The following is a 15,702-nucleotide window of genomic DNA, read 5'->3' as shown; positions in this document are numbered from 1 at the left end:
GAATTACAAGCATTGATATGCTCTTACCCTTTGATACTAAAATGTGATGCTAAAAAGTCAGAAATGTTATATTTATGTTTAAAATCTTTTGAGATTTATTTTGAGCAACAGAATCAATGCAATGCATTCAATCATCGATGCATTTTGGGTCACTGACGTCATCTGGACAGGCTCCACAACAACCACTTCAGTGGACGGTAGCTAAAAGTTTCATCGGCTTGTAGTAAAGGTTCTAATCATGTGTTTCATTTGGAACATGATATATTTGGTCAATCCAGTGAACCGTGCTTGGCCTTGATGCTTACACAAGGTTTAGATGATAGTGACAGAAAAGAAAGTGAGAAAAATGTTTGTATTTACCAATAATATCTCACATTGCAAGTTTTTTAAATATCATACAGCCATAGTCAGCATGGTTCCTGAGCATAACAGTTAGCAAATCCTATTGGTTTTCCATCTTGCAATTGGAACCAAATTAGCTTGAATGTAAGGTTATTCCCAGATCAGAGTTCTGATTTTTGAGGTAAAAGGAACAAGACATAAGTTCCACATGTTTCTACTTTTACTGCTCAAAAGGTCAGAGGACTTCCTCACAAGTTCAGACAATCTCAAAATGTTTTGCTTTTTATTATGTCCTTCTTCGTTTCTATGTGCAGTACCTGCGACTGACAGCGAGGCCCATACCTCAAAAACAAAGAGCCACTCTACACAAAAAGACTTGTCCGTTTCTAACAGAATCCTCAGCCTTGGGTATTTGTGTTCAGTAAAATTCACGCCATTTTCAGACAGTCAATTCTTAAATCATGACAAAATTAAATCAAAACAAAACGGAACCAGAGCTGTATCACAAAACAATCTAAAGTTGGATTTTTCTGTTCCATGAGCCTTGACACTAACCTATGTGATCTCAGACAAAGCACCAGCTCCCATCTGCTCACAGTAACACTTTACTTTGAGCGCCTGGTGACAGAAGGTGGAGCTTCATCCATCAAACACTCAGCTGTTGCAAAAACTGCATCGACTTTCTCTTTCTTGATTTCTCACCTTCTAACCTTTCTGATCTTCACTTCTTGGTGTGCCTTTGTGTTGATGTCTTCAGTTTTGTCTTCATGACTTTCGCTGTGCATGGGTTCAACTCGGGGGCAAACGGAAACATTTTCTCTGTACTACTGTAGTTCTCTGAGGTCAGGGCCCTTTCGATTATGACATCAGTACAACCTATAATACATTGAAACAATGGCAAACTCAAACACGAGTGTTTTAAATGCTACAAAATATAAGCCTTAGAAGCCATTGGGGTTGGGGCTCCTTTTCGATTAAAAACAGGAGAATCTCTTTGTTGCTTTATGAACAGGCAGGGCAAGCAGTCTCCTTAACCTTGATAGTATACATACTTTATTTTGCAGCTTGATTTCAGATTTTCAGATACTAATGCACCAGTGATGTGTTAAAACAAGTGCCGCAGGACTTTATTACAAATAAAGCATTTAAGAATAAATTATTTACTGTTCCAAACCACATACTTACTATCCAAGCCTTCCAACTCATCGTTAACCACTTGTATGATAACAAAACAATTAATATTGGGAACACGGAACAGCACATAATTATTTGCAACAGAAAATAAAACAACCAAACAGCCGACTGGTTATTACTAACCAAAACAGCATTCCATCACGAGATTATGGTGTCTTTTAGAAGCAAGGCAGAATCTATTTCTTTCTCTTATTTGGTTTGACCGATTTCATGATTCCATTAAAATATTATTAAAATGTTTTAGACCAAAATCTACAAGCCACAAGAAAAACCTTACAAAAACAAACAAAACATCATCCAGCCTTATAGTTATCTTGACAAACAACTGATCACAAACAAAACTACAGATAGACATTTTGAACCTCTCTGAACACATCGAGAGTTAGGTAGAATTCAAGAAGTACGCCAAACGCGTAAGAACATATCAGAGTCATTATATTAGAACGGCTGTGTGGAAATTCAAGCAGCCAATTGTTTTGAGTTACAGAGTTTGGCTCAAGTTGGCTGCAGGTTCTCCCCGCCCCCCCCCCAAAACTGGCTGCAGGCCATCCTGTAATGAAAGACAGCCTGACAGAAGATTATACGTCCATTATCTTGGCAACAGCAGCCAACACAGCTTGTGCAGATGGCTAATATATTTCATTGAAGAAAAAAAGGGGAAGGGGGGGGGGGCACTACACTTAGCATAGGCCTTTAATATTTGATATTTAAAAAAAAAGTGAATATTTCTCCCTATTTGATCCCAAGGTTGGGGTTGTGAAACAGCAAGTGTGGGGTCTTAAGATGATTTCCCATAATCCAATAATATTTTAAGACGATTGCTAACAGCACATTTTTTCCATAATTGTTAGAAAATGTAAAAATAGCAGTAATATACAAAATCACAAGAGGCAGGATGTTTTCTTTAAAGCTAGAGCAAAAAGGTATTATTTAGATTATCTTGGCTCATGTTTTAGTTTTTTTATATGTGTTTTATGACTGTATTTTCATGTTTAACATGTTGACATTCTTGGGGTGAGGCGAAAACTCTAACCACTGACTGCCATGATACCCGAAAATGACAACAACATGCTAGAAATAAAAAAGGTAAAACAGAAGCAAGAAAATTAAGAGGATGTCTGTAACTATGGACCTGTCAGTATCATCTAACAAACAAATGTAGAACAGCATGGTTAGTCTCATTTGATCAGTGCCCTGTTTGGTTCTGTAATGACGTGGGAAAGTCCAAAGATGTCACAATGCATTAAAGGCAACCCAAGCTACTTCCTTAAAAATCAGGTGGGTTGCCATCTGCTACATGCAATAATCCAAACCCAACTGATAAGAGCTTGATCTTAAGAACAACGAAGAATCAAATCATAACTGTCGGACATTTCACACAAAGATTAAACCGAAGTGACACAGAAAGAGTGACGCTCACTCCTTTATATGCTGATCAGACTTTCAGATAAATGTTATTCAGTCCCAAACCGAACACAATATGTAAATTCGCTGCTGCTGTCAAACATGAAGTGCAGACCCACCTTGAAACGGGCTGGTCGCCTGCTGGGCCAGAGCGAGGTGCTCCTCTGTTAGATGGTAGATGGGCTGGTGTTGGTTGATCTCCACGCTGGTGCACACGTTACTCTCTCCGTGTAAGAAGAAGGTGAAGGCGCAGGACAGGTGCTCGCTGTGAGGGGGAGAAAAAGATGAGTGTGAGCAGTTTCCAAGAGGTCATCTATACGTTAATATGCATTAATGATGCAATATCACACAATGAATGACACAAACGGAAGAGGAGCTAGAGAGAGGAGTGACGGAAGCATCCAAAATAAGGAAAACGCAGCAGATCAGACTGCAGAGTTCATGTACCTGCTCACAGATAAAGAAAACTAAGAGGAAGGGAAGGTAGAGAGGAAATCTGGTTTTTGAAATGTGTCTTTTTTGTCAAAGGGGTACAATGTATTATCATGATATTCTGCTTCAACGTGACAAAGACTAGAATGGGACGATGACACCAGAAATAGATAACAGAGCGGAAAAGAATAAGCTGCTAATCTGATTTAACAATTTGTCTTTTGCCTGTGTCAAATATTTCTGATAACTGGGCCTTTTATTCCGTCAATACAATAGACAATAATGAAATTGTGCTCTTAGTGGATGACCCAAAGGGTTGTGCTGTACTTACAGCATACATACAGTCAGTAAAACAATGCTTTCCAGGTGGTTGGGAGCATTGTTGAGAGCATGTGTGCTGCTGGCTGCTCCTTGTGTGGCTCTGTGTGTAAAACAAAGGGGCAAGCCCTGACTAACCCTGGCATTCCAGCCAATAAGCTCAGCAACAAAGCACTACCTCATACACACACACACAAAGACAACAGCTCCTTTACTTGCGACAACGCCTGCCTGTGCCAGTCTGACCTCAGCAGCAAACTAAGACAAACTACAGAGGGAAATCAAGGACGAGCAGGGAGGATGGAGAGCAGCAGGGGCCAAACGCAGCACATTGTCTGCAGGTTTCCCTCTCTCTCTGCCAGCATACATGCACACACACTCACAGGCAAAGGCAGGAGACGGCGCAAGTGACAAACGACTAAACAATAGCGGATGCAGTAAATTTGAGAGTGGATCAAGGAGGGTTGCCCTCCCTGGGGATTTGATTAAGCAAATATCAGTCTTTTCTCCCCAACTGTGGTGCTCGGACACACCTACTCTGCAGAGGATTAAAGAGGAGCAGAGAGGGAGAGCATGGTAAACAGGGACGGATGACAAAGAAAGCTTTGAAAAAAAAAAAATTCAAAATGGGGCTCTTGTTCCTCACCTCTCACCTACTGTCAGCTCGAGGAGAGCCAAGCCTCTAACAAGCTTTGGCTGATAAAGTAAAACAAAGGATGGATGAATGTTTGACAAATGACTATTAAAATAAAACATTTTAAAGCTGAGAGCGTTAAAGGAACAAACGGACAAAAATTAAAACTCATAATGATGCTTTTCAACCAGGAATATAAGTTTTATTACTTATCTGCAGTTCAGCAATTTGCCTGCATTTGTTGCAGAAAACAAATTACTAATAATAATAATAATAATAATGCTTGTGAATAAATCTTGTTGCTGTAAAGCCTGTTATGATGTGATTTGTGTTAAAAGACCCTCATTAATTAAACATCTGTATTTCAGTGTTAGGGGTTTCTACACAACATTTATTTTGAACAGATCAGGCTTTTTCATGAGTAGCAATGAGTCATCTTGTTTAAAAGACTTCTGAACTAAGTTATGCCAGTTTTACTTATCTATATCCATTTTCATGATGCCTCACAGAAGGCATTTAACATGCTCTTACTTTAGTTACCTCAAATCATTTTCCTTGGTTTTAATTTTAAATAAAAGGTTTTGGCTGTGAATCACTCTGCATTACATGAGAAAAATATCTGAACATATTAAACATGTTGAATGTTAAGTATTACAAATGTGAAAGAGGAGAATTTGAAATAAGTAAATAAACGAATGAAAAGTTGTTGACAAAGAGATGTTTATATGTTTGATATCAATAATACACAAACTGAAGCACCGAAAGCAGCGACCTGATATTAAGATACAGACTTTTTTATTTGCAATTATTTCATTCAAGGCAGAACCAGCAGGATAAATACAGCCTTTATTAAGAGCGAAGAAGATTCATGGTCTTACATTATGTGCCGTTCAATATAAATAAGCCACAAGACTAAGGAAATTGGTCAATTAAAAGATTAAATTAAATAAATTGACTCGTTTCTTTCATCTTTGTTGATTTTAGATTGCGTTAAACTAATAAACACATGAAAAATATCTTAAATCTCAAAAAATAAAGTAGTGTTTTCAAATTTTCATTAAATTGCCACCACTAACACCTCCACGGCCCATGGGCCAAAATTGAATAAGCCAGTTGATATTTACGTCACTAAAATGTTGCCACGTACTCTGTTAGAGTACGCAACACTAGAATTAAGCACATGGCTATTTAACATGGCTTCTTCTATGATGATGATATTTCCCAGCTGATACACTGAAATTTAGTTAAACACACCATTGGCTAAACCCTTTGTTTAAGTGCATTTCCATCAGAAGCTACGGCTAACTTATTATTAGTTTTCTGACAGCGGAATAATAGAATTCATGACTTGACCTTTACAACTTTTAAGTGTGCCAGCCACCCTGCATATTATAGTGTTAGAGCTGTGAAGTCTTTAAAGCCGAATAACCTCGCTTTTCTTCTAAGCTGCGGGTTATTATTGTCTGAATCCAAGACATCTATATTTAATTGTATTATTTAATCAAAATTCACTCATTTCTTTAGCAGGCTCTGCTGCATTTGTGAACTCGAGCTTGAAAGTGTTTTCACTGCTATTACAGCCAGCCTCCACAGTACAGAACTTGCCAGCAAATGCAAGTAATAATTACTGTACAAATAATTCAAGAAAAAAAAATGGTTGCACTTATGTTGAGCTCTGTTCTGACACCCAGGCTGGCGAATTACACCCATTCTTTACGCTCTCATTAGCAAAAGAGCAGAGCAAAGCAGAGAGCTAGTGGAGAACTTCTCATGTTTTCTGTGGTTAAACTGACAGCTACGGCTGGTGGAAGGTCAAATCAGCTCCTAAAACTGATTACTGGAATGAGCTAATCAATAGCAGGCTGAAACCCCACTTAGTTGGGATTTTATTTAGGATTTATAAAAGGTGTAAAAGGAATGACTCAAAACAAATTTGGTCTCTATTTAAATCCCTAAAACAAATATATGACATACTTAATATATTTTTTTAAACCAGCTTTAAATTGAAAACATTGGTGTGAATGTAGAAAAAAAAAGACATCTAAGGAAGTCTTCCACATGCTGGAAAAAAAGCAAATGTAGTAAATCATACTACTTTGACTGGAGTGTGTGTCCCAAGGGAGTTATTGGTGGTGGAGGGTCACAAAATAGTAGGAAAAGACGTGAACAGAAGTGAACAGAATGGCAAATGTTTCACCACTGCCTGATGTTAAATGATGTTATTTTTTCAGGAAGTTAAAAAAAAAAGATTTTGCGTCCGTGCTGCTGATCAACACCTCATTCTTTGGTTTGTTTAGACACATGGGACAAACAAAAAGGGGAAGATAACCTTAAGACTAGCGAGCAACTGTGAGCACGGAGATAAAAAAAAAAAAAAAGAATGTGCAGACATCAACAAAAACAGTTCAGCAGTCCCCGGCTCAGGTGCAAACAAAGTCTGACGCCACACACTCTGAGGCTACACGTTCAAGCGAGCTTGTGGGGTTCGGGGTAGAGGGCTGCCATCTGTGGCTCAGCAGGCAGAAGTACAGTCCAGCTCTCATAAACACGCAGCCTTCCACCAAACTGAAATCGACCTCTTTACAAATGTAATCATGCAGATTTAAACCTCAGTGTCAGATGGGAAGTTAAGAAGATTATCTGACACACCAGCTGTTGACATTTAAATATTCTTAAGCTTGTCTCTAGGAAAATGACTTAAAAATAATGTTATCCAACACTGATTATAAACCTAAACTCTTCCAGTAATTTCTTTTTGTGATCCTAAAAGCAGGCCATGCTAAATATTTGACTGTATCATGAAGAGGGTTAGCTCAAATGTCAACAGGCATGTGCTCAGTTTCCAGCCAAGTTAGCAGGGCATCAACAACAGCACCTGACATCTCCTCACCTGCTGCCTCAATCGCTGACTGACACACACACACACACACACACACGAAGGGAGTGGGATTTAGCCAAGCTTGTGCTGGGACAAAGTACAGTCCTATCGGATCTGTCGGTGTGTTTGTGTGCACAGGAGCGCTCGCTGTCCTCGCCACAAAACCGGGACCCGCGCGAACGCCGAAACGCGCGCCGCTCTTCGGCAAACCACTACAACCTGATGCTGCGGCTGCAAACACGAGTTGGCGTACCGCGGCATGTGGGAAACATGCACACGAACGGAGCAGCTGCCAAGCATGGTGGGCAAGTGTGTGTGATAGCTGAGAACAGACAAGCGGATCAAGTGTGGATACTGGGAAACCACAGCGCTGATTAATGAGTATTTTATCACTTTCCTAAGAGCTATAAGCCAGGCAGTAAACTTATTGTATACTTATAAAGCTACATTAAACTGCTGATTAGACTAAGAATTATAACAAGAAAGACGAGGTAAAAAAAAAACACACACAATAAAGTTTTTTGAACTTCTTAACCTCAGCAGCTACTTCATTTTAATTGTGAAAAATATAGTGTCATTAAATCCACTCACCCTTAAAAATACAGAGGTGTTGTGTGGGAACTGGTGAACATGCAGTTTGGATATCTCAGATTCTTACAGCTTGACTGATGCAAAGTTTTTAATGTTACAGTGATCGCTGAAGAAAATCCCTGCCAACAACTAAAACAGAGATTAAAGCTCATCACCTAAAAGGTTTTGTGGTAATGAACTGATATTTTTTCTGGCAAAAAACTTTGATTTTTATTAATAAAAGTTTATAGATGATTTTAATAGTAGGTTTGATTTTGGGTAAATTTATGCAGCTTGTTTAGGAAACAAAAGATGCTTCAAACTGAGGACTAAATAAAAACAAACTAGGAAAGCAGGCCAGAGTCAAAAAGACTTGCGGAGCCAGAACAGGATGTGAGGGTGAATGAAGTAAAAAGGTGCTGCATGAAAAAGCAGAATTTCATAATGAATGTGAAACTTGACTGGGAGCAAGCTAAGGGGAATAGAAGTTGGAGAGATGCTGCCGAGATGTAGTGAGAGTTCGAATCCTGGCGGCAAAGCTTTGGATGTGTTGCAGCCTGTCAAAGAGCCCTGCTGGCTCCTCCGAATACAACTCTACTGAGCCTGTCGAGACGGGTGGATGTGAAGTCACAAGGTGACAGACAAAAATCAGAAAATGTGGATTTTGTCAGAGACTGAACAACAGATTTAAGGGAGAGTGTTGAATCAAGAAGCTTGACAATACAAACTTTCGGGAAAAAAAAAAAATTGGTAAAATAAAATCTTCAGTATGTTTGTATAAACTGCTGCTGCATTTTAAACATTCTGGTAGCTGTGCTTAATATTTTACATTTGCTCTACTATAAGGCTGGTTTCTTTTCAAACATACTAGGTAAAAAGGTACTATCTCACTGGGTTGCAACTGTAGGAGACTTGTTGGCGAATCAATCTTGACTCAAAATTGCAAGAAAATATACAAATCTTCAGTTTTGAAAGTCGTATTCTAGGCCGTTCACCAACTAACCGCCAGCAGTCGAAGCCCATCGAGACACTACCTTAAAGGGATAGTCTGACTTCAAAATATAGCTAACATATTTGTCTTTTGATTGACACCTCACTTAAGCCCAGAGCGGATCCAATGTCCTGTCAAAAAGTAGCAACAGCCATCAGGAGCATCTGCTTTTAGACGAAGCTGGTTAGTGAAAGGCCAAAAGGGCAGGATTTTACAGGCATCTGTTTGCAAAAAATCTGGTTCAGATCTCTATAACTCAGTCACAACAACACTTGGTATGATTCTGTCTGTTAAAGGAACAAAAGGTTTGCTTTCAGAAGATGCCGATATGAAGCATTTACTCTGAAGTCCTAAAACAGATCTCAATTAACTTTATATCCGCCATGTGCTGTAGGTTAATTGTCTCTGAGTTTGCTAAATTTAAAGGTGGTATTTGGGGGGGTGGGTTGTGTCCCAATGTCCCACAGCTGTCTTGCACAGAAACACGATTACCCACCTTCTGCCTCCCGTTCAAATTCAAAGCAGAACTTGACTTGCTTTATTTAAAAATTTTACGTCTTGCCAAAAGGGCCTCCAGGTCCTCCCTGGGGATGCTTATTCACAATGTGTCTGTTGCATCTGCTTCCAAACTCAGGTTCTCAGGGATTTCAGAATGTCATATTCCCTGCAGCGAGACACTGTTTGCACTTCAAAAAAAAAAAAAAAGGCCAAATCCAAGCTGCGTGCAGAACAGCAGACTGCGAAAGTCTGCAATTAAAATCTCAACCTGTCTGTAGCACGAGCTGATGGACACAGAAATGATACACATTTCATGTTTTCTTTCTTCCTTTTTTGTAGAGTTATTACATTAGTAGCGTGCATCATCTTCAGTATGAGGCAAAAAAAAAAAAATACAGCTGGCAGCTTCACTTCTAAGTTAGTGAGTTAAAAAGCCTTCAGAACAGCTTGTCAGAACATGATGTTCGTTAACCAGATTTGTGGGTTCTCACTTGAGATTCTCCTGTGCCTCTCTGGGTGTCTTGTCATTTTGAAAGAGAGGGGTAAAAAAAAAAAAGGAGAAAGGGTGCTGTCACAGCCTGAGAAAACAGCCACGAGATCGTTTAATCATCTTTCTTCTGTCGCCTCCTATCCTCCCACTCCTCTCTTCTCTGCTCTTCGTCTATTAACTGGAAAATGGCTGGGGCTGCTCTCTGATCTGCTCTCGTTTATCCTCTCCTTCCTGTCACACGCGGCACTTGTTCGCGCCGATCGTCCGAAGCGTCCCCTCAATCTATTGAGTACAAACGGGGGGGGGGGGGGGGGGGGGGGGNGGGGCAGGTGGGGGTGGTGGGGGGGGGGGGTTGCAGCTTGGAGGCAAGAAGGAGATCCAGTGAAGATTTGAAGCAGAGCCACGTACGTGGAAGAAATTATGGGGACATCGGCTGAGACCGGCAGTGACCTGTGTGGTGGCAGAGGGGAGGACCAGAGTGGTGGAGGAGGTGGGGTCAAGTGGGGCTAACAGCCTCCGCCCATGGAAATGATCTGCTATGTAGCACTTTATTACAGCTGCAATTTGCATTTTTTGTCGTTGACATTCTTATCAGTTCTTAAAATCTTGCGACATCCTACTGCATTCAACGCAGAGACCGTCCCAAAACTGATCCTACGACCTCAACGCTTCATCTCGTTTTTAAACAAGAATAATTTACTGTGCGAACAAACGACAATAGTGCAACAACAGTGCAAGGAAACAAGGCTTTTCTTCCCGAATGAAACAATTAGTATGCGAGCGACACCATCTCATTAAATTCTATGTTTTCTGAATCTAGGCTTGCCAGCAGACACATTTGTGGCATTTTGTTACAGCAAATGGTAACAAAAGCAGTTGCCATGTAAACCTAAAGGGACATCATTCAGATTGTTTTATTTTGCTTCCTGGATTGTAATAAATAACGTCCCTGTAATTCTTTCCATCACAAGATTATGGAGCTCCTGGCGCATTTTCTGCATTAGCCACACTTTCACTGAATTATATATTTTGCTGTTTATCCACTTTTGTTGCATGAATTGATCCTGTTTACTAAGTGTGCTTACTGATGACAATCATGCCCTCGCATATGACATGACGTTTCGGTCGTCTAAAGGAAAGTTTTCTGTTGTTACTTCAAAGCATTCTTGCTCTGGTTTTGTCACCACTTCTGAAAAATGAAAAAAAAAAAAAAAAAAAAACGCCAGGCGCTGGTGCTAAAATGGTCAAAAAAGATCTAACTTCGATTTAAATGTTCTATATAAATATCTGGAGAGGACTTTATCTAACATTGTGGATCGCATGCGACTCGATGCTGCATTTCTGAAGCTGACCCCAACTTTAGACCTCTATGGAGGAAGGAAGATACACAGAACTANTACAAAAAAAAAAAAAAAAAGGAAAGTAGCTGCAAAGCTGTAACATTCCTCAGATATTTGTTGGGCTTGGCTGCCGGCGCTCTGAGAACTGACCTTCCGTTCAGCTGACGTACACATCCTCGGAGGAAAAGAGACCCCTCCATCACAGACTATTTTGCTTCAGTTTACAGCAGTCGTTTCTAATTTGCCTTGTACATAAATATCTGCCACTGGTGGCAGCTTGTTATTGTGATCCGAGGCATGGAAACGTGTTTTGACTGATCATGTGCTGCTACAGTGACAGGACGTGCTGGCATGGCCACGCTTTCTGGCAACACGTTACCAAACAATGTTTCTTTACAGTAATAGACACAGCATGACCGCGGAGAAATTACTTTTACTACAAACCCTGGCAGGAAAGAGACTTACTAAGGAATCAGTGAAGCGGTTTTTTTGGAAAGGAGCAAAGGGGCAATGTGTGTATTATTGCTAATATCTTATCAATCTTTAATGGGAGAAAATGATGAAACTACATTAAAACAATTTGAGATATTTTGCTCAAGAGAGAAACAAATAATAAAAGGTGAAAAAGGAGAGTTTGATAAACAGCAGTGAATCAGAGAACACATTTCCAGGGTGATATATAATCTCTCCTACTGTCTAGCCACCTGACCACTGGGAGACAACAGCACTGTCGGCTGCCAAAGTGACACACACATGGAGCAAAGACACACACCGACTAAAGCTCCAGCGTGTGGTTTCTACAGGAGACTGGATGCTGGAATAAACACTCCGCTAAAACTCTCAAGTTCCTGCTCTTTCACACGTGCAGAACTATTACTTTGAATTGATTTCCCCCTTACCACAAATAGAGAGGAGGCTGCGCGGTTTTTTTATATTATTTTTTATAAATGTCAGATTAAAACTCGGAAAGAGAAATGGGTAGAAATAGAAAGCCGTGTCCATATGAAAAGAGGAGAAATTCGATCCACCGCCGTCGGGTCAAAACTGCACCCAGATGCAGCCGGAGCTGAATGAAGATAATTCTGACCCTGACAGCGGGGGTCAGGTTTCAGGTGGCTTCCCCTTTTGGGCTGCATCACACACGAATATCACCCGCTGTCAGTCAACAAGTCTCTGTCTCAGGCTGATACCTTCACTCTTCTTAAAAAAAAAAAAAACTAATTTTTTGTTAACCTCATTTGCATATTCACAGATTCACTTTGTTACTGAATCACAACTCTGACGCAGCATTTGTTCCCTTCTGAGAAAGAACTAGCGTACTACTGTAGTGTGAATTACTTACTTCACAAGCTATGCCATCTATCCAAATTAATGCCTCGCAGTTTACAGCAAAAAAATAAAACACGATAAACGAGTAATGTCGTTTCGGTCTTTAATAATTATATGCACAATACAAGTTGTGTAGTTGTAAAGAAATGAGCAATTATGTCAGTCCATTGCCCTGTTTTATTAAACTCTCAAACACCATTATTGTTTTAAAATTCTGAAAACTAGCTCTGACACTTGCTATACAGAAAAGCAGCTAAAATGTTCTGATCAAGTTTGTTTTATTGTTTGTTTATTTTTCCTCCACAGCGTCTGTGAGAAAGGATCAAAAGTCGAAGGAGAATGAATGAGGAGGGAAATTTAGTATTCACTGTGAAGTTAAAAGGTTCATGGCCAAACAGGTTTAGACACTTCTTAAGTTGATATTCTCACCTTCACATAATACGCAGACAGGTTCTTACAACTTCTCCAAATCCAAATTCAAGCACTTCCAAATATTTTCAAGGTGACTTTCGTAACTCTCCAGCACCTCACAGAGGTAATGATTTACACATATATTACCAGTACACAGGAAATGATGTTTCAAATAAATTGATTTTATTCTCCTTTAAACAATCTAAAATATATGAAACAAGCATTTCTAAAAGGAACGCATATCACCCACCCAAATATATAACAACTTCTTAGCACACCATTTGGGGATGACTCTCCGCTACTACCACACCAAATTGTGGCTCAATATCTTGTTAAATTAACAGAATTACAGATACCTTGAATTGGATTGACTCCAAAAGCTACTTTATGAGGGATTCTATTAAATCTATTCAATAGTTCATGAGATATTTTGCTAACAGACAGAAAAACGAATGGGTTGGACAGCGCTGTCTGATGAAACAAAATCTATTCCCATTTCAAGCATTTTCAAGCTCTTTATTAAAAATTCCAGCATTTTTTTTAAATCTTCAAAAGCATTTTTTTAAGGATTTCAACTACCCATACACACCCTCCACAAATAAGTGTCTTCCAGCCTGAATCTCGCTAATGTCCACTGCAGTGGAGCGTTATCTCTATTACGGCCATTTGCACCAACTGTGGAGATACAGTGTTTCCTGTCAACTGTGGAGCTCCATCGTAGACATATTATACCAACAGGCTAACTGCCCCACACACACACACACACGTGTACGCTTTCGTTTTAACAGGAGAAAATTCTTGCTTGTTTACACACAGGGGGCGGGATTTCTACCAGCTGACAAGCACGTCGGTCCTGTTCCTTCTTCACCTTCAGGGTTTCATTCCAAGGTCTACCTATATTTACAGTCTTTGAGCTCCATTAATTACATTCTCTGCAGCGAGACCCCTCTCAGCTGAACATCTGTCATTAAATCACCCCCTCTGGCTACAAAGCGCGGTTCTTCTTACACACGCCGACTGTTAAGGCTTTTATCACAACCTCACTTGGCGTCTCAAAGGCATAACGGTGGCAGGTTGACTTCAACTCCCAAGCCAATCTAAGTCCTTTCATAAATCACATCTCAGGCCCGGCTTGAAGCATTTTGTGAAAGGGACTATGAATGCAGTTTAGAAATAAGCTTTTTTTTAATGCTAACAATATTAGCTCAGAGATTAAGTCGCGTTGTTTTGGGTGCGGCTATTAGCAACACTTACAAAACTACAGTGCCAAATTTCGCTGAGCTTTGCGAGTAAAAATAAAGTAAGGGTCCAGCTTTAACAGCTGAAATGGGGCACTGGCTGTGGTGTATGATGTGCTCTGTAGCCACTGAGATAAACAGCCTGTTAATACACTGTGTACAACACAGGAACTATGAGTACGCAATCTCTAAAAATAACATTCCACAAGTTAAACTGACAGATAATCCTGTTCATGTTTCTATAGACACAAACAAGTTTTTGTACAGCACAGAAAAACAACACCCACCTCTTCTATATAAGGTAGAGTGCTGTACGAATGTGTGTGTGTGGATGGGTAAATGAGGGCACAAATTGTGTTGTAAAGCGCTTTGAGTGGCCTGGTTGGCTAGAAAAGGCGCTATCTAAGTACAGCCCGTTTCCCATTCCATTTATCTACCGTACTTTTATAATGGTTTCTGATCACCGACTATAAATACTACATGAAGAAGTGTAACCGTTTGTCTGTAGAGGAGCAGAACAAGTTATGAGATATTCAACTTGATGCTGACGCAGCGCTGCCTGCAACAGTCAAATGAGTTTTGCATTTTTTGGCCAGAGCTGCAAACGAAACTGAAACCTGCAACAGATATTTTCTTGCACCTGAGTTTCCAAGTTTCTCAGACTTCAGGCTACTTAAGAATGCAACGCAGAAGTCCACAGGGACAAAGTGAACAGACTGAAAACACACAAAAAGGGATTAGCTTTAAATCATCCATCTGTCTGAACCTCTAGATTAAAAGGCGCTACCACAGGAATCACAGTTTCTTAGAAAAGGACAGAAAGGAAGGGAGGAGTACAGAATGAGGGAGTGACACCTGATGGATTAAATATGATGACTTTTTCAGATGTTTACTTTGCCCTGTGGTGTGCCACAACCTTTGAAAGCAAAAAAAAAAAAAATCTGTCCCTGCTGCTGCCCACAGATTTCACTGCGGACACCAAAATGGGTTTCCTCAGAGCTACAATACATAAAAACACAATAATGCCTGTTAACTTTGTGCTCCCGGGGTCTCTTGCTGGTATTAGAGGAAATGAGGAAGGCATTCAGGGGTGGAAAATATTGACTCTCACAAGGTGCTAGAAGTTTCCACATAGAATTTTTATTCTCGCTGTTGACAATATTCCTAATCTCTTTCTCATGGCAGCCGGTGCCACAAAGCCAGAATAATTTATCTACAGAAACTAACGACTTGTTTCTTTCCTCATGTAGCAACCTAATGTTTAGATAATATTTAACCACATGCAGTGTAAATAATATGGGGTGCACTTTAGCTGACAGTTTAAATTTGCAGATAATGTCAGAAAAAAGGGGATTGTACAAATTGCAGTGTTTCTGAAATTATTGGTAGTGAGGAATTTGCTTTAAAACATTTGCAGGAATAAATAACATTAATAATCCACAGCTGTGTAGCAGTTAGGCTGCAAATCGTATAAATGATAAACATTGCGATTTTCCTTTAAGAGCCATATTTATCTTTTGGACAGGCTCTCTCCAGCAACATGATATATGCAGAGCGGCAGGTCACATGGTCCCGACTCCCAAGAGTTCCTGTTGCTACAGTGACTGACAAAGTATAAGCAAAATCGGGGGGG

General features: G+C 39.9%; 1 protein-coding gene across 1 annotated transcript in view; it reads right to left on the bottom strand.

Moving 5' to 3' along the window:
* The window catches only part of med13a (mediator complex subunit 13a), an 88,245-nt gene that overhangs the window by 35,813 nt on the left and 36,730 nt on the right, over positions 1-15,702 (bottom strand). Inside the window, exon 4 of the mRNA XM_017433594.3 lies at positions 3,060-3,205. Coding sequence (XP_017289083.1) covers positions 3,060-3,205 — 146 coding nt within the window. The remainder of the gene's footprint in view (positions 1-3,059; positions 3,206-15,702) is intronic.

This window comes from Kryptolebias marmoratus, linkage group LG13, assembly GCF_001649575.2.
Source record: "Kryptolebias marmoratus isolate JLee-2015 linkage group LG13, ASM164957v2, whole genome shotgun sequence".
In the NCBI taxonomy this organism is placed as follows: domain Eukaryota; kingdom Metazoa; phylum Chordata; class Actinopteri; order Cyprinodontiformes; family Rivulidae; genus Kryptolebias; species Kryptolebias marmoratus.
Note: the sequence above shows the minus strand (reverse complement) of the source record. Positions and strands in the feature narration are given on the sequence as shown.